Genomic DNA, 26,259 nt, shown 5'->3' with positions numbered 1-26,259 from the left:
TTTGAGAGGCAATCCCGGAGAGCTGGGGGTGGGGCGGAGGGGACATGAGAAAACAGCTGGGCTAGCATCCGTGAGAAAAAGAAAATCAGGCACTCGGAACAGACCTCTCGCAACCGTGTGAGTACAGTGTCGCCCCACCACCATGCCTGGGGAGAGTCCACTTTCACACCCAAAGAACGCATCCGGGATGACCCCCTTGCTGTACGTTCAGCCCAGGCTGATGAAGCAAAAACAAAGGGCACCTTAAGACCCCAGCGGCCAGACCCGAAGCCCAGCAGAGTACAGAGCACGTGGTGCGCAGGTCCCTCTTCAGCAGAGTCCCACTTAGAGGAAATTCTCAAAGGAAATGCATCTTCACGGCCACATGGGGGCGCCATTCAAAGGCTCCTTCCATCCGCCGGCCCCGGTTCGCCTCTTAAGTTTTCCGACTGATAAATTCATTTTTCTCTTCTTGTTTTAAAAATACTATTCTTGTTATTACAAAATATTATAAAATATTACTGTTGTTATTACGAAATTTAAAAAAATTAAGTTAGAAAATGTATTAAAATGGCTTGTGTTCTCACTGTTAAAGAAAACTACTTGACTATATGCTTCCAAACCTTCCAATGATAATATACGTAATCATTTTATAACCACTTTATATATATTATATATACTATATATATAATCATATATATAATAATATAATCATTCTGGACAGACTTCTCTTAAAATATCATGAACATCTTCCCATACAAAGTTCTTCACCAAAATAATTTTAGGTGATGGTATTGTGTTCCGTTGTCCATCCCATTAAAAATATTTTTTATAGCTAACCCACACTTTATAGAAAGTTCTAAGTGGCTGCCTACAGGGATTTAGTGAGCTATATTCCTATTGTTGGAGGAATTTTTTCCATTTCAAATCAAAGGTAGACACGAGGTACAGCTGTCCAAGTAAGTAAACACACAAGAAGCCCAGATCGCCCCGCAGGACCTAAAGCGGCAGAGGCGACGTGGCGGGCGCCCCAGGGGAGAAGGCGCGGGTCTCCTGGGGTTCGCATGGCGGGGGGGGGCGGCCGCCGTCGCCGTGGTCACCGGGGGCGGCCCAGCTGCCCCCTGGAGCGGGGAGATCCTTTTTGGTCACCGAGTCCCTCGGGGCGCGGGGGACCAAAGCCCGAGGCTCTCGCGGCCGGCGGCAGGTCTGGCGCTGAGTCCGGGCGGCGACTCAGCGCGCACCCGGCCGTGTTCGGTGGGCCTAGGGGTCAGGGACTCGGGGGATCGGGGTGTCGGTGGAGTGGCAGGCCAGTGGGTCGGTAAGATCAAGGGGCCAGGGGGATCGGCGGGCCGGTGGATCAGGGGCCGAGGGGTTGGCGGGTCAGCGGCAGGGTGGGTCGGCGAGTCGGCGGGTCGGGGGTTCGGTGGGTCGGGAGGCCGGCGGGCCGGGCAGTGTCCGGGGCTCGGCGGGCAGGCGGGTGGCACAGCGGCAACGGGCCGCCGGGCGGGGCTGGGCGGGGCGGGGCGGGCGCCGCGCCTGCCGTTCGCCTCTCCGGGCTGCAGGTGGGGCTGTGCGGCCGCGCTGCCTCCAGGAAGCCTCACGGGCCTGCGCCGGCTCCCAGGATGCAGTGTGGACCGGCCGGGCGCTGACGGCGGCGGCGCGTCTGCGGGCGGAGCGGCGCGGGCCGGCCAGCGAGGAGCGCGGCGACGCGGGCGGGGACAGCAGGGCCGGGCGGGCGCCGCCTGCGGAGAGGCCGGGGGCCGGCTCGCGTGGGGCCGCGCGGCGGCGGCGGCGGCGGCGGCGGCGGCGACTTCCTTCGGGCCGAGCCGGACAGCGCAGGGCCATGGCCGAGGCGGCCGCGGCTCCGGTAAGGGCGGCCCGCGCGCACGGACGTGCGGACTCGGGGCCCGGGCGGCCCGGGCCCAGCACACGGCGCCGCAGGCCCTAGGGAGGGACTCCGGGGGCCGGGCCGGGCCGCCGGGCCTGGGGCTCCGGCGAGCGGGACGCGGGGTCCGCCGGGGCCTAGGCACCCGCCGGCCAGGCCCCCCGTTCCGGGCCGAGCCTGAGCAGGGCGGGACCGGCCGTCCGCGCACCAGAGGCCGCCCCACGCCGAGTTCCTGCTGCCCTCCGGGGCTTCCTGCCCCCGCCCCATCCGCTGGCCCCCTCGTCTCCGCGCCCCCCACCCCGCGTCTCCTTTCTCTGCCCACCGCTCAGCCTTGGGTTCCCTTCCCCCCAGCTCCCCCCAGCGGCCTGGTGGCACCTGGGAGGCGTCCCGAGCGGCGGCGATTCCGCTGGCACCGAGGCCCCTCTGCGTGCCCGGCTCGCTCGGGGTCGGGGCGGAAGACAGCTGCTCCGGTTCGTAGAGGGACGCAGGCACGGCACCAGCCCTGTTAGGCGTGATTTTGTCCTCACAGGAAACCTAGGGGGTAGGCTCTGATTCTCTGTCATAAAAAAGAAAAACCCGAGGCCTAGAGAAGTTAACTTGCCCAGGATCGCACGGCTAGAAAAGGTGTGGAAAGACAGGGTCGCTGTGTGCTGGGACACACTGGCGCTTTGGGGGAAACAGACAGGTACACTGGTGATGGTAAAGCAAAGCAGAAAGAGGTGCGTGCACCTTCCTGGCCTGTGCTGCTGTGATTTGAGCTGGGCTTTTAGGGAAGGCTAGGATTTCATCAGGCTAAGCTGGACCCGTGGAGCTTTTCAGGTAGGGAGGAGGCTTGGACACAGACTGGCAGGCAGTGCCGGGCATGGTCAAGGAGACAGAAGTCGTTTGCCTGGAAAAGATGGTTTGGGTAGGGAGGCACGGGGAGAGGAAACTGCAGGGAGAGTTGGAAGGGGTTTGAAGACCTGCCTGGACTTCATCATATGGGTGGGGAGCCATGGAAGGATTTGGAGTTCTCTTCCCATCAGCTGTTCTCAGGCAAAGAGTTTCCGCTTCCCTGGCAGGAGGCGGAGGCCAGCCCCATCTTATCCACCCACCATTCAGTGAGGAGCTGGGCTTGAGTAGAAACAGTTGCCACTTCTCACCAAATAGTGTGAAGGCCTCACATGAGGCTCCCTGGCCCCGTTAAAATGTAAGAAGACTGCATATGCCTTATTTATAAGGTCGGAGTTTACACAGATGCCCTTTTCCTGGAACACAAAGATTATACTAATGGCAGTCAGATGCTCTTGGAGGCTGAGTGGGATTTCTGGGGATGGGGAGCTGGGCGATTAAGTGAAAGGACACTTCTGAAGCAAACGTTTAGAGGCTGGGGTCGTATGTCAGGGATTGATCAAGAGACGAGGAGTGAGGGGAAGGGAAGAAACGTGGCCTCGCACCCAGGGGTAGGGCTGCGCCAGCCCAAGGTGCCAGCCCAGTGCAGTCTTTGCAGCCTCAGAGCAGAACCACCTACCTCTTGAGCAAGAGTCCCACATCCAGTTGCTTCTCTGCCAGTCCAGCTCCTCTCCATCCTTTGAGGCCCAGCTAAAGCCCTGCCTTCTTCAGGTCAGAGGTCATCTGGTCCAGCTGCCTTCCAAACAATCACAAAATCGCTGATGCTCCATCCTTGACAGTTTTTTCAGCCTCTGCTCAGACTCTCCTGTCACTGTTTTCTGAGGCACCCACCCATGTTCTAGTTCTCAGTGACTTTCTCTAAATGAATCCACACTGGTTCCTACCAGTCACTTTTAAATTTTGCAAATAGTCACCAAACGTTTGTTTAGGAATAATTTTCAGGATGCTGTAAGGTACCGTTGAGCCTCAGCTGCTGCCAGAAGGTATAAATATCAGGACTTCCTCTCTGGCCCATGGGTCCTACCTTCAGATGTGGGTTGGGGGGTGTCTAGTGGTCGAGCCCCACCCAAAGCAAAATGTGCCCTTGCCTCAGTGTCCCCAGCTGCCGGTCATCTAAGCCACAATTGAACTGTCCAGCGACAGGCAAGTCGGGAATGACGGCTTATGATGGTTGCAGCACATATAAAAGTCTAACCTTATGGCATATGTCTTACCTTCCTCACCAGTCTGTAAGGTGTGTCACTGATCCTGGGGCAGCGACAAAAATGTCTGAGACCGTAATTCGCCCCTTGGGAAGGGTAGGAACAGTGAGAGAAAAAGTCAGTCTCACAAGGGCAGGGGCTCGTGTTTTGTCAAAAAGTCTAACTCTTGGCTGGGGGAGATTTGCAGTAATGGTGATTTTTAGTTTGAGGGGGGCGGTAATCGGACAAAATTAGATTGTCCTGGGGTGGAAAGGAATTAGTCATCAGATTTCCATGTTTATTAAAGAGACACGAGTTGCTTTTTAATAAAGCGGTTCAGCAGCGCTTGTGTTTGTGTCGTTTCAGTGGACCAGCTGTTTTTTTTGCTAGGTCATCATCAGTAGACAGATCCTGTGCAATTATGATGGGAGGTGCTGGCGGGTCTCTAGTAAATCTGCAGTTTACTATTTCTCCATTGAGACACCCCAGCAGTGCGAAGTCACTGTTGATTTAGCAAAATTGCACCGAGCGCCTACCACGGGCCCCTCACTGTACTGTGAAAAGATGCAGCACTGCCTTCAGAGAGCTTGTAGAGGCGGATGCGGGAGGTTACTGGATAGGGCGGCGAGTGCCCTGATGGGGGTCTGCAAGGAGTGCTGCAGAGGCCTGGAGGGAGGGCACCCGCCCAGAGGAGCTGACCGCCAGGCCGAGATCTGGCGTGTGGCACAGGACATCCCCACTTCCCACACGTGCGCTCCCCGCTCAGCTCCCTGATGCCTCGGAGAGAGGCGCTCAAGGAACACGGCAGGCGGAATGACTGATGCTGGTCTCCTCTCTGTTTCTGAAAGATTTCTCCGTGGACAATGGCAGCTACAATTCAGGCCATGGAGAGGAAGATCGAATCGCAGGCTGCCCGCTTGCTTTCCCTAGAAGGTCGAACCGGGATGGCCGAGAAGAAGCTGGCCGACTGTGAGAAGACGGCCGTGGAGTTGGGGAACCAGCTGGAGGGCAAGTGGGCGGTGCTGGGGACCCTGCTGCAGGAGTACGGGCTGCTGCAGAGGCGGCTGGAGAACGTGGAGAACCTTCTGAGGAACAGGAACTTCTGGATCCTGCGGCTGCCCCCGGGCAGCAAGGGCGAGGCCCCCAAGGTAAGCCCTGGGCGCCAGGGGTGGGACAGCCCGTGCCCATCAGCGTGCAGGTGAGCGTGCGTGACACTGTGGTTCCGGGTGCCCGTGACCTTTGATGATGTGGCCATGTATTTCTCTGAGCAGGAGTGGGGCAAGCTGGACGAGTGGCAGAAGGAACTGTACAAGCACGTGATGCGGGGCAACTACGAGACGCTGGTCTCCCTGGGTAAGGCGTGAGGCTCATTTCTTGGTTACGTGTGATTTGGGGAGACCTCAGCTTCTCTCTTCCTTCTGGTGGCTTTCGTCCCGAGGATACGTAAATCACTGGGAACCTTGACCAGGCACGGTTATCACCTCCTCTTCCTAAAGATGAGCCCTGGGTGACTGAGTCAAAAGCTGCCTTCTACTTGGTGAAGATCACGGGGTGCCAGACCGGGAGGCATGGTGGCCCCTCTCCTAACCAGCCTCAGAGCACAGCCGTTTCTGTTCTCCTGCTGAGACCTGGAGTGGAGAAGGCTCCTACCGCTCTCAGATCCAGTGATCAACCCAGGTTTGAGAAGGACTTTTTCTCTCGCCTTCTCTTGCTGAGACATGAGGCCTTGACCGAGTCGCTCCTCTGGGTCGGCGGAGAATGTGGGCAGACCATGCTTCTCACAGCCAGCGCTGCCTTCACACCTGGAGGCTTCCCCAGACCCTGGGCCTGCTGCTGCTCCCTTCATGCAGTACCCCCAAGAAGGCCTGGACTGTTTCTTCTGGGCTTATTACCTCTTGGGCTGGTTATCTGTGTGACCCCAGGTCTGAAGGCAGAAAGGCCTGGTTACGAGGCTGGGAGCAGGTGCGGGTGTGAGGTTCTGTTTCAGTTTGTAGGAATGTACGGCTTCTTAACCTCGAGACCCTATACCAGAGTGTCTTCAGCTCAGCACTGCATCTTGGGCCAGATGAGGCTCTGTTTTGGGGGCCATCCTGTGCCTCGTAGGATGTTCGGCAGTGTCCCTGGCCTCTTCCCAGCAGATGCCTGTGGCACCTCTCCCCCAGCCCCCAGTCGTGACAACCAAAAATGTCTCAGACTTTGACAAATGTCCCCTTGGAGGCACAATTGCCTATGGTTGGGAACCACTGCCCTCTACCAATCAAGAAATGTAGTTTCTAGGCCATCTTGGTTTCCCAGGCTGCCTGTCCCCAGCTCTGAACAGAACATGGCAAAAGCTAACCCTTCTGTCTTTCCCCAGACTATGCCATCTCCAAGCCCGAGGTCCTCTCCCAGATTGAACAGGGGAAGGAGCCGTGCAGCTGGCGTCGCGCCGGCCCCAAGGTTCCAGATGTTCCTGTGGACCCGAGCCCAGGTGAGGGGTTGGGGGAAGGCTAGGGGGACAGCAGGCAATCAGATGGAAACAAAAGTAAAGGGCCAGGGAGGGTGCGACCTTCTCTCCAGGGCGAGCCAAGGAACAACATCAGTGCTTTAAACCTGAGTTTTCTTATAGTTGAATTACGACCTATAGCCTGTTCAGCTAACACTCCAGGAATGCTTCCCAGCGTGGAAACAGGCAGCAAACCTAGTCTTTTAGGAAAGAGATGGTGCCAGTGGTTCAGCCTTAGGGGAAGAAGGAGGGGGACCCAGACAGGAAGGTAGAAGATAATAAAGACAAAATTTAATTCATTCATAGCTTTACAAAGAGTCAGCCTTGCCTCTACCCGAGAACCAGATTTCACTTAAAACCGTTAGTAATCACAGAACATTAACCCATTAGCCACGTTTCAACATGGTTAGAGTCACTGATTTATTTAAGGTGGATCTGGATACCCGATACTACGGTCTCAGATTTTCCTGGGCCAGTCAGCACCTTTGAAAGTTAAGGAAAGGACAGGTAGACACATGAGAAAAGCCAGGGGGCTGACGGGAAGAGCTTGCTGGGTTGGGGGTCAGCAAGGGTCTGTCACTTACCAGGGAGACCCCGCCCCTGCAGGCTCAAGCCCACCTCCTCCCAAGACTCCTTGTCTGCACCACCTGCCTTGGGGCTTCCCTTTCGTCTGAACACCTAGGTTACTAAAAAGTCTTACATGTTTAATTTGTGATTCACAAAATGTGTCTTCCGTGTTTGCTGTGTCATCGCAGTTAGATTTTCCCTTTACCCGGGGCAGGCCGTGTTCAGAAATCATTCACCAGTTCAGGTCAACAGGGACAGTGCTGAAAGCTAGAAATTGACTAAGAGCAGAGTGCTGTCTGGATGGAAAAGATAGTTAGGACACGTGGGGCTGCCAGCGGCTTACCTTGGGTGGGAGGTTCCCTGTCGGTTTGTTTTATTGTATTTATTACATCCATGTGGAGGCCTCCCTGGATGTAATAAATAGACACGATACTGAGAGTGAATAGGGGCCTGGAAATGTGGTGGCTTCTGGCGAGTCCCTGCCCAGCCCTCCCCTCCGGCACTCAGAGCTCCCCTCTCGGCCTTGAGCCTGTCAGCGGGAACCCTGGGCGGCCCTCATCCCCGCCCACCTCGGTCCAAGAAGCCCGGACCCCCAGTCCACCCTCCCCGGCTCTGGGCTTCGTACAGCCGCTCGTCAGACCTCCTCTCCCACTTCTCTTCAACCCCCAAATCCTCCCAACTGTGCTTGGGGAAGTGGGTGCTCAGCAAGGCCGCCGATCCCCAGGCTCCTCCCCAACTGTCCACCCATTCTTGCCCAGCGGAGACCTGCTTCCTCCCCTTTCCTCACCCTCTTTCCCTGCCTGAAGGGCGCTTCGGTCACTGGGGTCGGTGCTCCTCAGTATAGCCTCTCCTGGTTTTCCTCCCACCTTTCCTTTGCTATTTCCTGCCGCCCTTTCTGATCTTTAAGCACTGGGGTGCCCTCAGCCCTCCGCCTCCTCTCTCTGCGCCCACACTCCGTCCTCCCGGTGGGCACTCCCACCGGGGCCTCTCCCCTGAATCCTGCACGCCCGCCGCCTGGTCTGTCTGCACGTGGACAGCTGCCCGACAGCCCGTTTGGAGCACGTGCCTCCCCGAGCTCCTCCTCTGCCCGTCAGAACCTGCTCCTGCCACAGGCGTCCCCACTGCAGACCCAGAACGCAGGGCCCATCCCTGACCCTCTTTCACGCCCAGTCCCGCCCCCCCGCGTCGGGAAGCCCTGCCAACACTCCTCCAGACTCCCCTGCCCACCCCCCTGCCCCCAGGCCCGTGGTTTCCTGCTTAGAATGTTGCAGGCACCTCCGGCCAGTCTCCCTGCTCCTGCCCTAATCCTCCAGAGTCTGCTCCCCACCCAGCAGCCAGAGTGACCCCTTTACAGTACAAGTCCTGCATCCTTTGGCTCCCACTCCTGCTGGCTTTCCATCGACTCACACAGCTGGGCTCCTCTCCCTCTGCTTGTCCCCCACTCGCTCAGTTCCAGCCACAGTGGCCTCCTTGCTGTTCCCGCAACACTCCAGGCTGGCCCAGTCTCCGAGCCTTTGCACCTGGCAGTGCCCTCTGCCAGGAGTGCTCTTCGGATATTTCCTGGGCTCAGCCCATTACCTCCTTCAGGTCTCTGCTGAAATATGACTTTCCCTAATCGCCCTATTTAAAATGGCAGCCCCTCTCCCCACCCAGAGTTTCCAGTCTCCCTTTCCTACTTCAGTTTGTTCCATATCAGATATCATCTATTATGTATATTTCATATTTTAGATTATTATATATTTTATATTTATAGACTTTATATAGACATAGATATTACATATGTAGAACTATAATATATTTCATATTTATAGATTATATATGTTTCCTATTTATAGATGTGTATGTGTCTGGTCACCACCCTCACCTCCATTAGGATGTAAATTTCAAGAGGATGAGAACTTTTATTTGTTTTGTTCATATAATCATTCTGGCCTCCTAGAACACTGCCTAGCACAGAGTAGGAATTTAATAAATATTTTTGAATGTATCCTGTGTTTCATAATGTATCCTGTGTGTGTGTATGAAATAATATATTTCTGATACAATTTAAATTCCTTTTTATATCTCCCAGTCTCATTCCTCCCCAGGGTAGCCAGTTGTCCAGAAGTTGATGTTTGTCCTTTCTATCCACATTTTAAAACTTCTGTTGTATACATATGCAGCCACAAACGATATATAATAATGGTTTTGTGTGTTTTGAAAAATCACGTGTCATCATATCTATCACTCAGTGTTCTGTATTTCGTACTTATCTCTGTTGATGCATATAAATCAAGTTCGTTCATTTTAATGGATGCTCAGCATTCCAAAAGCAACTATATTACAATTTTTTATCCATCCCTCCACTGAGTTGCACTGAAGCTGTTTCTAACTTTTCACTGTCACAAGTGGACTGGAGTGAACATTCTTAAAGATGTCCTTTTGTGTCCATGTGCTGATGTCTCTCCAGGGAATAGACCTGGAGGAGGAATCCCAGTGTGGAGGGCATGCCTGTCTGCACCTCTGCCATTGCCAGATCACCCTCCCCATGGTCACACTGGCTTCCATACTCCCCAGCAGTTAAGAGGACCTGCTTTCTTACTTCCTTGCCCACTTTTCAGAATTAGATGTTTGCCGATCTGATGGGAGTGAAATGGTATCTTGTTTTAATTTGCATTTCCCCAGTTGTTAGTGGAGCTGAGCATCTTCAGATGTTTATTTGGGTTCTGCTTCAGTGAATTATCTTTTTCTGTTTTTCTACTGTTGTTTCTCATTATCTTACTGATCCAGGATCTCTTTATATAGTTCTGGATACTAACCCTTTGTCTGTTATTTGCATTACAAATATCTTCTCCCAGTCTGTGGCAGGTCTTTTAACTTTGTAGTTCTTAGAATAGAAGTTTTAATTTTTGGTAGAATCATAAACACCAGTCTTTTCCTTTATGATCTGTGCTTTTTCTGTCTTAAAATATCCTTTCCTGCCTCATTCTAGTTTTGCTTTTTACATTTAAGTCTCTAAACCAACTAGAATGAATATTTGGGGAGGTTAAAAGGGAGAATTTTTAAAATTTTTCCCCACAAGACATCTAATTTTCCAGCAAAGTTTGCTGGAGATTCTTCCTTTTCTCCAATGATATGTAATGCCCATTTGGTCACGAACCAGGTTTCCATACATGCACGCGCCGTTCCTGGGCTCTTTACTGGTTTCTTTGGTCTCTTTGTCTATCTCCGCACCAATTCTCACTGTTTTAGTTTCATACTAAGCCTTGATATGTAGTAGACTGAGCTTTCCCTTCTTGTTCTTCTAAACTTTTCTTGGCTATTCGTGGACCTTTGTTCTTCTAGATGAATTTCAGAATCTTTGTGTCAGGTTCTCAGAAATCCTGTTGGAATTTTGATTGGAATTGCATTTCCTTTGTAATTTCATTTCTGGAGAATTACTGTCATTGCAGTATTGAGACCCCTTACCCACAGGAAGACTTGTTTACTGAAGCCCTCTGTGTGTGCCTGAATAGGACTTTACAGTTTTCTCCTGATCATTGTTGTTTCTACTGTGAATGAGATTTTTAAATTAATTACATGTTTTAAATAGTTGTTGCAGGTGTGCGGTAAAGCTGTTGACTTTGTTTAGTAAGAAAAACAATTTTCTCAACTCTCTTATTACTTCTAATGACTAGTCAATTTAGATTCTTAGGTTCTTTACATAGACAATTGTGCTCTCCATAGATGGCACAAAAGTTATCTCTTCTTTTTAAATGTTCGTAACTTTATTTTTCTGGTTTGGCAGTGGGCCTATGACATGGTTAAATAGTAGCCGTGATAGCTGGCATCCTTGTCTGTGGGATACTTAGAGAGTTTCAGCATTTAGGATGACTTTTGCCATAGACTTTTGAAGATACTGTTGGTTTAAAAGAAGTTTCCTTCCACTTCTGGCTACTGTTTTTAATCGTGAGTAAATGCTATATTGTATCAAATGTTGTTTTTTGTTTTTTTAATATTATTTTATTTCTTTAATACATTTTACTTTGTATTATATAACATAAAATACATACAGAATAAAATACATAACATAAACAAAATACATAAAGTTTAGAGAGTGATTAGTAAACACCCATATTCCCAACTCCCAGCATGAGAAATAGATCATAACCCGATCTATTTCCAAGACCCCACTGTCCCTCCCAGACCCCAGACCCCTCCCTTCCTCTCACAGATAAACACAAAATTCAGACAGATGAGATCAGTCCCTTGCTTTTCCTTACATTTTTATTACCTATGTATATATTCCTAAGTAACATTGTTTAACCTGTTTTTGAACGTTTTATGAATGAGATCATACCATATATATTCTTCTTTAACTTGCTTTTTTCATTTGACTTTGTTTTTGAGAGTCATCCATGTTGATGTAGTATAGCTGTAGTCATTCCTTTTCATGATTTTCACTACTTTATAGTTTCTGTTTTATGAATATAACACAATGCATTTATTCCTTCTACTGTTGATGGGTGTTTGTGTTGTTTCTAACTTTTGTGCTTTCAGGAACAATGCTGTGATGGAAATTCTTATGCATGTGTAAAAGTTTCTCTAGGTATAGACCCAGGTGTGAAACTGCTGGGTCATAGGAAAGTGCATGCTTAGCTTTTCCTGGTAACGTCTCAGTGTGCTCTGAAGTGGTGGTGCCAGTCAGCACCCACCAGCAGCGCCGGGGTGCCTGCTGCACCCCGTCCTCACCAGCCCTGGAAATGCCTCACATTTTAATTTCTGCCCATCTGGTGGGAGTGAAATGGTTTAAAATTTATAGTTTAAAATGTGCATTTTCCTAATTAATGGGATTGAATGTTATAGCCTGTGCTTATGGGCCACTTGTCTTTCCTCTCCTATAAAATGCCTGTTTATGCCTTTTGTCCATCTTTCTTTCGTTTTCCCTTTACATATTGATTTGTAAGAGTTCTTTACTATTCTGAATATCAATTTTTTTGTGTGAGATATGTGTAAATCTTCTCCACTTATGGTATGCTTTAAAGAACAGATGCTTTTAATTTTAACTTACTTGGACGAATTTTTTACCTTTATGCTTTGTCCTTTTTATGTCTTAATTAAGAAATTTCCCCCTACCTCAAGGTAGTAGCACATCATCTTATATTTTCTTCTAAAATGTTGCCTTTCACGTGCAAGTTCTTAATCCATCTGGAACAGACTTTTATGGCCATGGGAGGTTGGGACCCTAGTACTTTCTCACTGGCACTCTGGGTCTTCTTTTCCTTTGCTCTTTCAGGTAAACTCTCTAACTCCCTTATCAAATTCCATGAACAATCCAGTTGGGATTGTGGTAGGAATTGCATTGATTCTATTAATCGTTTTGGAGAGAACTGACCCCTACTATATTAAGGGTGAATATCGTTAAGTCACTCCATTTATCTCATCTGTAACGTCTCAGTGAAGTTCATTGTTTTGTTAGCCATATTCCTCCATCCTTTGCATTTTTTACATCGCTGTTTTCAGTGGTGCCTTCTTCTGTTTGTTGCTGGTGTGTGCTGGGGTCTTGGGGGCAGGGCGCACCCTTCCCTGGTGCTCTTTCTCCTGTGACAGGGCTCAGTTATGTAACATCCCATTCTCTCCCACCCAGTTAGGCACCCCACCAGGGGTGCCACCAGGGATGCACCTCATCGGGGAGTTTGGGAGCAAGGATTGGACAAGCACAGTCCTTGCCCAACCTTCTTCCCTTGGGCAGCTGGCTTCCCCCAGGGACAGGCAGTCTCTGCTGCTCTGCTGGGGAGAGCCTCCTTCACCATGGTCCAGGGTGACTTCCTGATCCAGGGTCAGTGCTGAGGGCCCCTCTTCCATAAAAGCTGCATCCTCATTTATCAGTAATAAAAAGAGTTTACCCTCACCAGCCTTCCTCTTTTGTTTTATTTCTCTAATTGTTAAGATCCATGACAGGGAAGAAAAATGGTAATTGCCAGGCTCCCTTAAAACCCTAAGAGTAGACAAAAATGCAATTGTCTTTTATTTATCGATATTTGTATCTAGGAACCTTGCCAAAATTCTCATTAGTACTAATAACTTTTCCAATAATTGTCTGACGAGCCTCGGGTTTTCTGAAAAGATAATCATATCCCCTATGAGTAATAGAATTTTTTTGTTTCATCTCAAATCTTTATGATTTAGTTTTCTCTTGTTTTATTGTACTGGCTGAGAACTCCCGGAAAATCCTTAAATAGAAGTGATGACAACAGGTATCTTATTGGTTCATGATGTTAAAGAAGATACTTTTTAACTTTTCACACTGAGGCTAATATTTGTTAAAAGTTTTTTGATCAGTGCTGTTTATCAGGTTAAAAGAGTTTTGTATATGTCTGGTTGACTAGATGTTTCTAATAGGAATCACTGTTGAATTTTTATGGAATGCTATTTTTGTATCTATTGAGATGATTATATGATTTTTCTTCTTTAACCTGCTAGTATGGTAAGTTATGTCATTTTCTCATGTTGAACCAACCTTGCAATTTTGGGAAAAAACCCTAACTTAGTCATGATCCTTTATATACATTGCTGGACTTAATATGCTAATTATTTTGTTTAGGATTTTTGAGTCTTTGCTCATGAGTGAGACTGGCCTATACTTTTCCTTTCTCAGACTGTCTTTGGCTGGTTTTGATATTAAAGATATGTTATGATGTATTCCCTCTGTTTTTATTTGCTCAGAGAGTTTGTGTAATATTGGAATTATCTATTCTTTGAATGTTTTTCTTTGTGGGGGAGATTTTTGTCTACTGATTTAAGTTCTTTAGTAGTTATAGGACCTTCTTGGTTCAGTTTTGGCAAGTTCTAGTTTTTCTAAGGAATTTGTTCATTTCCCCAGAGGTTTTAAATTTCTTGGAATAACGTTCATAATATTCTATTTTTTAATCTCGGCTACATCTATGATTATGTCCCTTTTTCATTCTTCGTGTTGGTTATTGGTGCTTTCTCCTTTTCTCTTGATAATCTTGCTAGAGATGTATTGGTTAATATCCTTTCCAAAGAACCAACTTTTGCTTCTCTGTGTTCTTTGTTTCTTCTTTTATTAATTTACACTCTCATAGGATTTCCTTTCTTTTTATTCTTGTTGCTTTTATTTTATTGTTGTTACTTTCTAACATCTGGCATTGACTGCTTGACCTATTAATTTTCAACCTGTTTCCTCTTTTTTAATATAAACATATGAGGCTACAAACTTTCCTCTAAGTACCATGTAGATGCAGACACACATTTTGATAATTTTTTCATTAGCACTGGGTTCCAAATAGCTTCCATTTTCATTGTGATTTGTCCTTAGAGCCTTGGATTATTTAGAAAGCATATATATATATATATATATATATTTTAATTTTAGTATATATAGGGAGTTTGGGGATATCTGTTATTGATTTCTAACTTAATGGTGTTGTAGTTAGAAAATAGATATGTAAAATACTAATCTTTTAAAATTTATTGAAGTTTGTTTTATGGCCTAGAAAGTATTCATTTTTTCTTAATGTTTTGTATGGCTTAAGAAGCTTGTTTTCCTTGTCTTTAAGTTATGCTTATGTCCATTTGGTCAGTTTGTTAATAGTGCTGTTCAGATCCTATAATCTTTGGTTGGCTTGATTTATCAGTTATGGAAAATGGTATGTCAGTCTCCCACAGAGGAGGTGATTTGTTCATTTCTCCTGGAGTTTTGTCAGTTTTGCTTTATTATTTTGAAGCTATGTTATTAGATTTAAATCATAGAATTATTTTATCTTTCTGGTCAATTTACCATTGTGCAGTGATTCTTTTTATTTCTATGGATATTTTTATTTTTAAGTCTATTTCATCTGATATGGTATAACCACATCTTTTTGTTTTTAATTGTTTATTTGACTTAGTATATCTTTTATCGTCTCACACTGCTTTTGCATCCTTCAGTTTTAGGTGTGTCTCCTATAAACAGCACATAGCTGAGCTTCTTGTTTGTTTTTAGTCTGCTCATCTTTACATGTGAAATGTCCAGAACAGTAAGCACCAGCCACATGTGACTATCGAGCACTTAAAAGGATGAAATATGTCTAAATGAATACTTTGGATATATTTGGATATATTGGGTTAAAAAAATATTGCTAAAATTATTTCACCTGTTTCTTTTTACTTTTCTAAGGTAGCTACTATCAAACCTAAAATTAGATGTGTGGCCCACCTTGATCTCTGTTGTACGGCGCTGGTCTAGATCGTTGACATTGACCATGGCCACTAGGGTGTTTGGATTCTTAGCCACCATCTTAAATTGTGCTGTGAGACCTTAACCCTGCCTTTTCTGTATTTATTTTTTTCCCATGCCTCCCTTGAGAATTACTCATTTAGATTTTTTCCTCCTTAAACTGTTATTATTTTTAATTAGTTTGGAGCACCAGCCTGGGGTGTGTCAACTCCCAGGGGAGACTGTTCTCCCCACTCAGCTAAGACCAAAGGCCAGAATGGGCAGTTGCCTTTCACAGGGCAGGTTTTCACCATTGTTTTATGTTTAGTGCACTGGGAACATTGCTCTTTGGTCCCAGGTTTATGTGTGTGGTGGTGGTGAGGGGCCTCCAGCCCAACCTTCCACCCTGCTTAAGCACTGGGCTTCTCACATCTGTGTACCCCAGGTGTGCACAGTCCATTGTAGCCCAGCAGTAGGGGAATGGGAGATGCCCTACAGTTTACCATGGTTGATTTAGGCTTTCTTAGAGGTCATCCATGCTTAAAAAATTTTGTGTTTTTATACTTTTACCCATCATTTTTAGATACTCCATATTAAGAGGAGTTTCTCTGCACAGCTAGCCAGCCATATGCCAGAAATAGAAGAGTTGAATGCTGCTTCTGTGTCTGTTGAGATGATTATTGTTTTCTCCATTAATCTGTTTGTGAGTTGTGTCACTGTATTGTCCAGGGGTAGCTTATCCTTGAGTTCTCGGGATAAACCCAGTTTGTTCATAATGTACTGTCTCTTCTTCTTTTTTGAAAACATATTACTGGATTTGATTTATATTTCTCTCATTTAGAATCTTTGCATACCTGTTCATAAATGATCATTTAATAATTTTTTTCATATACTGTTCTCTAGTTTGTGCAGTGAGAATTATACCAGCCTCATTTTGACAGCTATTTTCCCTCAGCATTTTGAAAATATTATCTTCTGACATCGTACTTGCTGATAGAAATCTGCTTTCAGTCTGAATGTCATTCTTTTCTCTCTGGTGCCTTTTAAGATTTTCTCTTTGTCTTTGCTGTTCCATTTCACATGAATATTGTCTAGGTTTATATTCTTTTTTATTTCTTACTTAGGAAGTGGTGTTTTCCTTCAAACCATGGGCTCACCATGCCTTCAATTTTGGAAAAATTCTCAGCCATTATTTCTTTACCTGTTGCCATGTATCCATTTCTTATTTCCTCTTTCTGGGATTTCTGCCAGCATATGTTGGAACTTCTCGTTTAATCCTCCATGTCTCAACTTCTCTTTCATATTTTCATTTCTTTATTTCTCAGTGTTGTACTCTGGATTGTTTCCCCAGATCCATCTTCTAAGTCACTAATTTTCTCTGCAACTGTGTTCATTCTGTTAAGCCAGCCACTGTATTTTTTATTTCCATGACTGCTTTTGTCATTTCTAGAATGTCTATTTGGTTCTCTTTCACATCTGCCTTTTTAAAAATAATTTCCTGTTCTTGCCGTACAGATTCTGTTCCTTCCTTTATTTCTTTGAATATTTTAAACATACTTATGCTACTGTATCCTTCAGCCTATTCCTTTCCTGTAGTTTGCAGGAGTGAGTTCTGCCATGGCTCTCATGCCATTTGTCTCCTCTTCTGGTTTGTAAGTTTAGCCTTTTAGTAGGGGCCCCTTAAGGCCTGCCTTGTGGGTGTGCCCCTATGGGCAGGTTTGCATTTGCCTCTGTTTGGGGGCCTCCTGGGTTGCTGTGGTTCTCAGCCAATTTTTCTGTGAATTTCTCAACTTTTCTCAGCTGCACCATGTGGTTAGTATGAAGTTGGTGTGGACACGGGAATCTAATTTATTATGGGTGGCTTTTCCATCCACAGCCCTGGACAAGACGCAGCTTCCTTATTGTGCCCCTACGTGGATGGGGTTTTAGTCCCCATCTGCCTGACGGGACAGCGCGTCATGGCTCCTGGCTGATGCAGGCGGCTCAGCTCTGCGCTCACCTCACTTGGACATCAGAGCCCAGCCCCTGAGGCCTGAATCCTGTTTCAGCAGCTCTACTTGGCTCCTGCTCAAACTCTTGATTTGACTTTGTGTTTTTTCTTTGATTCTTATATCTGGAATCTTTCTTTTGTGCTCACGTAAATACATGTGTAGGGGTAAGGTTTTGGTGACGGGGGTAGATTTTATCTAGCATTTCTGTTTAAAGTGAGAGCAGGACCTCCCTAGGGCAGCACAGTCTTGTCCATGGACCAGAGATCCAGCCCTGAGAATGCGGTTTTTTTGTTTGTTTGTTTTATTTATTTTTGGTTAGGTTGGGTTTTTGTTGCTGCGCGCGGGCTTTCTCTAGTTGCCGTACGCGGGCTTCTCATTGCAGTGGCTTCTCTTGCTGCAGAGCACGGCCTCTAGGTGCACGGGCTCCAGTGGTTGTGGCACACGGGCTTCAGTAGTTGTGGCTCGCGGGCTCTAGAGCGCAGGCTCAGTAGCTGTGGTGCACGGGCTTAGTTGCTCCGCCGCATGTGGGATCTTCCCAGACCAGGGCTCGAACCTGTGTCCCCTGCATTGGCAGGCGGATTCTTAACCACTGCACCACCAGGGAAGTCCGAGAATGCATTTTGTATTCCTCACTTTTCCCCGCCTGACCCGTGTGCTCAATACCACGTGACCACATGCTTTGCCTGGAAGACCCCGCAGTCCTTGTTTGAGCTCTTGCCTTCCCTTTCCACCGGGCTCTTTTGCTGTGTGACCTTTGCAAGGCCCCGTGTGCCCTTCCTTGGCTGGATGTGTGTCCGCCCCGGGGCCCCTGGTGCTGCCACTCACGCACTCTCTTCTTCTCAGGCTCGGGGCCCCCCGTCCCTGCCCCTGACCTCTTAATGCAGATCAAGCAAGAAGGTGAGCTCCAGCTCCAGGAGCAGCAGGCTCTAGGTGTAGAGGCGTGGGCAGCCGGACAGCCAGATATCGGGGAGGAGCCGTGGGGCCTCAGCCAGCTGGACTCCGGAGCAGGAGACGTCTCTACCGATGCTGCCCCTGGTGAGTGGCTGAGGCTGGGAGCAGACAGCAGGAACCAGGTGCAGGGACTGAGGGCAGGACCTGGGAGAAGAAGTTCCTGCAAGCATTGCGGGGGGCGGTGGGCTCTGGCCTGACGAGTTTAGAAGATTTCCCACCTTATGGCAGGGGTTGCCCCAAAGGACATCCTGCTGGCCCCTCTGGGTTCCATGATGCTCTTGTCCTGGTTTTCCTCCGCCTCACTCTTGCCAGCCCCCTCCTGGTCTTCTTGCCCCAGCACTGGACATTTAAATCACCAGCTGTCTCCTATTAAAGAGGGGCTGTATGACAAGAGTGTGACGTCTGAGCTTCCTGGTGCCTCAGGGAAGGGGACAGAAGCACACTGGTTCAGGAGAGGTGGGGTCGTTGTGCTCGGGCAGGAGAGTCACCGGTGGGGTCTCGGGGCAGCTGCTCCGCCGCCTCTCCCACGGGGTCTGCCCGCTGCTTTCCCTAACCCACTGGCTCTGCTCTCTCTTCACTGCAGGCGTCCACTCCAACTTCTCAACCACTATCCCGCCCACCTCCTGGCAGGCAGATCTCCCTCCCCACCATCCCTCCTCCGCCTGCTCAGACGGGACGCTGAAGCTCAGCACGGCCGCCTCCACGGAAGGTACAGGGTGCAGAGGGAGGGCTGGAAGGGCTCACGTCTGCCCCGGAGGCTGCCTCAGCCGTGGCCCCTGGTGGTCCAGCCAGCAGGCATTTGGGTGCCAGTGATGTGAACACTCTGTACAGTCTGTCCCTTTTCTCCTTCTAGATTCTTAGGCTTGAACAGTCTTTCTTGAGACGGTCCGTTTTCCCACAGTTCCTTTCTTGTGTTAACCAGTCAATCCTGACAAGCTGAACCCTTAAGAGGTTGTACCTCTTGCCCAGACTCAGCAACCCTGGCTCCTCTCTGACCTGGAAAAACCCAAACCCACCTAGAACCGCTTCTTAGATATCAGCACTACCAAAGACAGGTGTCCACAGGCCCGAATTGGGAGGAACTGCCACATTTATGTATTAGTTTTCTACTTACTTCTGTTTTGAAAGGCAGTTATCTGTTACTTTAAGTAATAATTTCTGTCATATTTTGGCACCCCAAAGTTGTGCTAAAAGCCTATATCCCTGATATAAAATTCTAGGGCATGAAATTCAAGTACATTTACGTAAAATCAAACACGTTTTTACTACTACGCTAATATTTTTATCATTAGCTAGCTGGCTACATTTATTGAATGCTTGCTGCATGCAAAACAGCATGCTAAGTGCTTTCACATGTGCTGTGTGGTTTAAACTTCATGCAACCCTGTGAAACAGGGCATTCACAGAGGAGCTTGCCTGAGGTCACCGCTGCTCTGTGGGGAGCCACGCTCCAGTCTCAGATCCCCCCGAGCCCAGCTCTGTGCTTTTGCCCCTCGGGTGCATTGCCACCAGTGGTCAGAGCTCCTTCCTTGGCATAACTTCACGATTAGCCTTAAGAGCCAAAGTGAAAATGGAACGCGGTGAGCAGATGCAATGGTTGCTCTCCTGTGGTGCAGGTTCTGGAACAAGGGGGGCAGATAGGTTGGTTGCTTTACGTGTGGTGAAGGTCTGGAACACGATGTCCTCCCCCACGGTTTGAGGCAGCCACCTGACCACCTGGGGCATCTCTGCCGAAATGGTTGGATCTGGAGGCTTCGAGACTAGGGCTCCGAGTGGCCGTAGTTGGGCCAAATGTCCCGATGAAAGATCTTGCCTTTGTAAGCGGGCAGGATAGAACGATACCTGGCCTCTCTGTCTTTCTCAGCAGATGTAAAGATTGTGATAAAAACCGAAGTCCAGGAAGAGGAGGTAGTGGCCACACCAGTGCATCCTACTGACCTAGAAGCCCACGCGACCCTGTTCGGACCAGGCCAAGCCACAAGGTTCTTCCCTAGTCCTGTCCAGGAAGGAGCCTGGGAGAGCCAGGGCAGCTCCTTCCCCAGCCAGGACCCCGTGCTGGGGCTGAGAGAGCCCGCCCGGCCCGAGCGCGAGCTGGGCGAGCCCAGCCCCGCGGTGACCCAGGACGAGACCCCTCCAGGGGACTGGCTCTTCGGGGGGGTCCGGTGGGGCTGGAATTTCAGGTGTAAGCCTCCTGCGGGCCTGAACCCGAGGACCGGGCCTGAGGGTCTGGCCTACTCCTCGCCCGACAACGGAGAGGCCGTGCTGGACCCCGGCCAGGCCCCGAGAGCCTTCAGCGACCCCTGCAAGTACCCCGGCCGGACCAAAGGCTTCGGCCACAAGCCGGGCCTGAAGAAACACCCGGCGGCCCCCCCGGGGGGGCGGCCGTTCACGTGCGCCGCGTGCGGGAAAAGCTTCCAGCTGCAGGTCAGCCTGAGCGCGCACCAGCGCAGCTGCGGGGGGCCGCCCGACGGGGCGCCGGGGGCGGCGGGCGGCGCGCGGGACGGCAGCGGCCTGCGGTGCGGCGAGTGCGGCCGCTGCTTCACGCGGCCGGCGCACCTCATCCGGCACCGCATGCTGCACACGGGCGAGCGGCCCTTCCCCTGCACCGAGTGCGAGAAGCGCTTCACCGAGCGCTCCAAGCTCATCGACCACTACCGCACGCACACGGGCGTGCGGCCCTTCACCTGCACCGTGTGCGGCAAGAGCTTCATCCGCAAGGACCACCTCCGCAAGCACCAGCGCAACCACACGGCGGGCGCCAAGCCGGCCCGGGGCCAGCCCCTGCCGCCGCTGCCTGCCGTGCCCCCCGACCCCTTCAAGAGCCCCGCCTCCAAAGGACCCTTGGCCTCCACGGACCTCGTGACCGACTGGACTTGTGGCCTGAGTGTCCTGGGACCCACCGACAGTGGGGACCTGTGAGGCCTCCGCGGGCGACCCCCGCAAGCCCAAGTGTAAAGAGGCGCTTCTCCAGACAGCAGGGTGGTGCGAAAAGCTTCGAGGCGGAACGGAGCCTGGGGGAGAACCAGATTCCCAGTTGCTGAACCGATCACTGGAGCGGGAGAAACTACCAGACAACGCAGCTCCCACCTCTAAACAAAGTAGAATTCTCTGATTGTGAAACTGAGCAGCATAGAATTTTAAGTAATTTAATTACGAAACTTTTTTTTTTTTTAATTCTTGAAGAAAAAGCCGGAAAATAGTAGTAGCACCAGTTTAAACTTTATAGTGTACCTTTGGTTTCTGGAGTGCGTGTGTGTGTTGTGGGCTGTGTCCTTACCAAGTCTGACAGAGGGTGTGACGGAAGCTTGGCTGGCTGGGGACACGGGTGAGGAGGCACCTGGACCTCCCTGGCCTCGGTGACCCCTAGGGATGGGCCGGTCTCTGCACATAGCCCCAGGGGAGCGGAGACTGGGCTCTGCCCAGGACCAGGCTGGGAAGTAAGGCCAGCCGGCCGCCGTGGAAGCCCAGCCTCAGCTCGCGGGCAGGAGGACTGAGCAGGAGCAGCCTGGTGTCTCTCAGCACCTGCCTCTCACCTGCGAAGGCTCTGCGCAAGTGCCGGCCGTGCGCAGGCCCCCTGCCGCTCCCCCCGCCCCGCCACGTGGCTCCTGGGCCTCATAAAGGAGAGCTGTCCGGAAGCACCGTTAGGGGTGCAGGCGTGAGGCAGGGGCAGCAGAAGCAGGGCCGGGAACAGAGCCTCACCTGCCGACCCCCACAGGGGAGGGGCTTCCCTCTGCTCCTGCCAGATGCTCGTTTCCTTTTCTCTTGGTGTGGTGTGTGTTCCCGCTGTCCAGACGCTTTCGCACGGAACCTCATTTGATCGTTACTGTGCCCTAGTGAAGCACGCCGGACGAGCATCCTTTCCTGTGAGAGATGAGGCAATGAGCTACTCAGAGGGGACCCATCTCAGTCTCGCACCCCGTGTGCACGATGAGTGCAGACAGTTGGGAAGAGGCTCAGGTCAGGCTTGGCTCACCCTTCTGGAGCATCAGTCTGAGGGAGGAAAGCTTTTCATTTTGCCCTCTTAAAAGATTTGCCCCGCATCTGCCTGAGCAAAATCATCAGGCCTCAAGCTTTAGCCAAGTGGCGGCCTTGGTGGCCAGTGGGCGCTCTCCCCCGGGAGGGGTCGGGGCTGAGGGGCTGGGCCAGGGGCAGGGCTTGCTCGTTCCCTGGCTGACATCTTGAAGGTGGAATTAGAAATGGGCCAAGGTTTCTTGATTTCACCCCAGTGCTGTCTGCCACACGAGTATCCATTCCCGTTTTGTTGAAGCAGACGCTGGTTCCTTGTCCTCTGGGGAACTTGTTTCCCGAGGTGGGGAGACCATCGCTTCTGTTCATTCAGCTCCCTTGTGCGTACTTTTATTAGGCAATAGACTAGTTAAGAAGATTGTTTCTATGTACTGTATATTTTGTACCAGTTTACACTTCTAATATTGATATAACTGATATTTTGAGAAACAAATGAAGAGGAGACCTCCTGTTAAAATAAAACCTAACCAGCACCGAGGCGGTTTGGTGGGTCCTGTTCTTAGACCCGCGTCTTTGGCGCTGGCGCCACTACATGCATCGCCCGCGACAGCGGTGCGGTCGGCTTTCTCTGCGCCCTCCTGCTCAGGGAGGCCTTGGACCCGGGGAGGCAACTGTCCCTGAGAGCTGGGATGGGAGAATCCAGAGAAGTTTGACTCTGTGGAGATAAAACCGACACCTGGAGGGAAAATAAAACCACATCCAGTCACCTCGCTTCAGAATATAGACATGGTTTTTGTCATTGAGTTTAATATGAGATCATGTACATGAAGCTAGGAAGAAAAAATTGCAAGGTATCAAAGAAAAACTGAAGCTGGATGTTTTCTCTTTGCATCTTTTCTTGGCTGGGAGAGGCCAAGAAAGGATCGGGATGACTGCAGGGGCCGTAACCCTGGTCTGGAGTGAGATTCCCTCCAATGGCATTTGAGCCAGGCCAGCTGACACCCATCTTCCCACCAACTAGAGTTAACACTTGTTAACATTCTAGCTCATGTTTTGTTTTCAGTCTCTCTTGTTTTGATTGTTGCCTTTTTAAGAAAATGAAAATGTAAAAAATTTTAAAATCCACTCGAATTTGCCACGGAAGGCGTGGGAGTGGGACGCGGAGAAGGAAGGGGAGCGGCTCTCACCCAGGCCCATCGTGAGATGGCGGGCACAGGCCGTGGCGTCTCATTCCTCCTCAGCAGGCCTGACCTCTCTGCTGTGCTTCTGGTCCACTGTCCCCACTGGACATGTCTCTAGTGCTTGGAAGTCAACCGGGACGCATGTGGTGTCCGCCCGGCTGGCGGGGCTCCTCCTCCACCACCACACCCTCGCCTGTCCTCACCTGCATTCTCACGCCCTCGCGCTGCCTGCGTGTCACGCCAGAACCCTATCCGAGGCCCAGGAAAGGATGACTCCTAAGGTCTGGCTCAGGTGCTCTCCAAGACAGAGGGCATGGGAAGAAAGGGTTTAGGCAGTGGGGAGGGGGAGGCTGAGGTCCGTCTCAGACATCCAGGAGGGTTGCCCAATCAGTGAGGGAGACCAGACAAGCACTGTGGAACGGGGACCCCACCACGACTCCCAAACTTCCCGGGAACGCTTGCTCTGCCACGGCTCAAAAGAATCCCACTGGGGGCTTCCCTGGTGGCGCAGTGGTTGGGAGTCCGCCTGCCGATGCAGGGGACACGGGTTCGTGCCCCGGTCCGGGAGGATCCCACATGCTGTGGAGCGGCTGGGCCCGTGAGCCATGGCCGCTGAGCCTGCGCGTCCGGAGCGTGTGCTCCACAACGGGAGAGGCCACAACAGTGAGAGGCCCGCGTACCGCAAAAAAAAAAAAAAAAAAAAAAAAAAGAATCCCACTTAGGCCAAAGCACAGTGGTCCCTGGTATTAGCTACCTATTGCTGCTGTAACAAATTACCACAAACTTCATGGCTTAACCAACCAGATTTATCTTACATTTCTGGAGGTCAGGAGTCCAAAATGAGTCTTATGGAGCTAAAATCAAGGTGTCATCAGGGCTGCATTCCTTCTGGAGACTCTAGAGGAGAATCCGTTTCCTCACCTTTTCCAACTTCTTGAGGCCACCTGCATTCCTTGGCTTGTGGCCCCTTCCTTCATCTTCAAAGGGAATCACTCCAACCTCTGCTTCAATCATTACATCTTTTTTTGACTTTGACCCTCTTGCCTCCCTCTCATAAAGACTCTTGCAATTTCATTGGGCCTGCCCAGATAATCGAGAATGATCTCTCCATCCAAAGATCCTAATTTAATCACATCTGCAAAGTCCCCTTTGCCATACTATAAGGCTACACAGGTTCTGGGAATTAGGATGTGGACAGCTTTCACGGGTTGGGGGGCATTACTTGACTTACCACACTTCCCAAATCTCAGGACAACACTCAACACCTCTCCGAGGCCAGACCAGATCCTCCCTGGGATGCTCCTGTATGTTCTGGCACTGAAATAACCTGCCAAAATGAGAACACACGAGATTCATCATTCCCAGTCATTCCTTCATATCGGCCACCCTCTGTTGCCCATCAAAATGTACCCGTCTGCTGCCTGCCTCCTCCTGACATCTTTGTTTACCTTCCTCTTTTTCCAACTTTGTTCCCATTCCTATGCTTCCAAAGATGGTCCCCATCCCTTCCGACTCTCCATTGTTAAGTCGTAGTGCTACATCATTGTCATGTTTACAGGCAGACTGAAGACAAGGTGGGTCAGCTGCACCTTAACCATTTCAACAGCCTCAAGATCTGTGAAGACTGTGCTGGCCACGTGTGACTGTTACTCTCGTTTGCGTCTCCATCCTGGGGAAGACGCCCCCTCCTCCTCTAAAGTTCCTGTCACCTTCTCTCTTTTTCTCTGTCATTTATCAGTCTTTCTTCCACATCAGTGAAGGCCTGCCAGAAGTCCTTCTGGGTCTCAAGTCTGTGGCTCCCACCCCCTCCTGCACTTCTCCATCCCTCACACAGGCCCAAAGTGACCTTTCTAACTGGGAGATCTGATCCCTCTCATTCCCGGTTTTAAAGTCCTCCAGCAACTCCATCACCTGCACTGAGAATCTAAACTTCAGCACGACATTTCCGACCCCTCACGAGGTGGCTCCTTCCCTGTCCTCATCTCCTGCAAGTCCCCTCGTATCTCATGCTCTAGATGAACGGAACCACCTGCCCCTCCCAGAGCACCGTGCTGTTCCTCTTCTCTGCACATGCTGTTCCCGCTGCAGATGATGTCCTCCTTCCCTTTGCCCCACTGCCCCATCCACCTGATGCACTCCTTCTTACCCCTCAGTTCACGGCTCAACCTCACCCAGCCTTCCGCAGTTTCTGCAGGTGGAACTGATGCCGCCCCTGTTTTTCCATGGACACTTGCTCAGACTCCATCTGTCATCTCATGGGACTCCCTCTTTGTATATCATGTGTTCCTGGAAATGTGTATAAAGGTGTATGTGTAAAAGTGAAGCAATAAAATGATGCCAGCAACAAGGGGGTAATTTCCAAAATATACATACAAGCAACTCATACAGCTCAATGTCAAAAAAAACAACCCAATCAAAAAATGGGCAGAAGACCTAAATAGACATTTCTCCAAAGAAGACATACAGATGGCCAAGAAGCACATGAAAAGCTGCTCAACATCACTAATTATTAGAGAAATGCAAATCAGCACTACAATGAGGTACCACCTCACACCGGTCAGAATGGCCCTAATCAAAAAGTCTACAAATAAGAAATGCTGGAGAGGGTGTGGAGAAAAGAGAACCCTCCTACACTGTTGGTGGGAATGTAAGCCGGTGCAGCCACTATGGAGAACAGTATGGAGGTTCCTTAAAAAACTAAAAATAGAGTCACCATATGATCCAGCAATCCCACTCCTGGGCATATATCCAGGAAATGTGAAACCTCTAAATCAAAAAGATACATGCACCCCAATGTTCATTACAGCACTACTTACAATAATCAAGACATGGAAACAACCCAGATGCCCATCAACAGATGATTGGTTTAAAAAGATGTGGTAAACATATACAATGGAATATTACTGATCCATAATAAAATAATGAAATATTGCCATTTGCAGCAACATGGATGGACCCAGAGATTATCATACTAATCAGACAGACAAATATGATATCACTTATATA

General features: G+C 49.8%; 1 protein-coding gene across 4 annotated transcripts; it reads left to right on the top strand.

Annotated features, from left to right (window-relative positions):
- Window positions 1-1,596: 1,596 nt before the first annotated feature.
- Window positions 1,597-21,324, top strand: ZNF746 (zinc finger protein 746). Of its 4 annotated transcripts, none has more exons than XM_060108120.1 (8): window positions 1,597-1,846; window positions 2,216-2,334; window positions 4,785-5,084; window positions 5,208-5,289; window positions 6,293-6,406; window positions 17,999-18,190; window positions 18,690-18,815; window positions 19,971-21,324. In XM_060108120.1, the coding sequence occupies exons 3-8, from the start codon at window positions 4,800-4,802 to the stop codon at window positions 21,023-21,025; spliced, it is 1,854 nt and encodes a 617-aa protein (XP_059964103.1). In that variant the 5' UTR covers window positions 1,597-1,846; window positions 2,216-2,334; window positions 4,785-4,799; the 3' UTR covers window positions 21,026-21,324. The 4 variants fall into 4 exon arrangements, with proteins under 4 accessions (XP_059964103.1, XP_059964101.1, XP_059964100.1 ...); XM_060108119.1 differs by having other exon boundaries at window positions 1,759-1,846; window positions 2,216-2,405; XM_060108118.1 differs by lacking the exon at window positions 2,216-2,334 and having other exon boundaries at window positions 1,741-1,846; window positions 19,974-21,324.
- Window positions 21,325-26,259: the final 4,935 nt, after the last annotated feature.

Source organism: Mesoplodon densirostris, chromosome 9, assembly GCF_025265405.1.
Source record: "Mesoplodon densirostris isolate mMesDen1 chromosome 9, mMesDen1 primary haplotype, whole genome shotgun sequence".
Taxonomy (NCBI): domain Eukaryota; kingdom Metazoa; phylum Chordata; class Mammalia; order Artiodactyla; family Ziphiidae; genus Mesoplodon; species Mesoplodon densirostris.
Note: the sequence above shows the minus strand (reverse complement) of the source record. Positions and strands in the feature narration are given on the sequence as shown.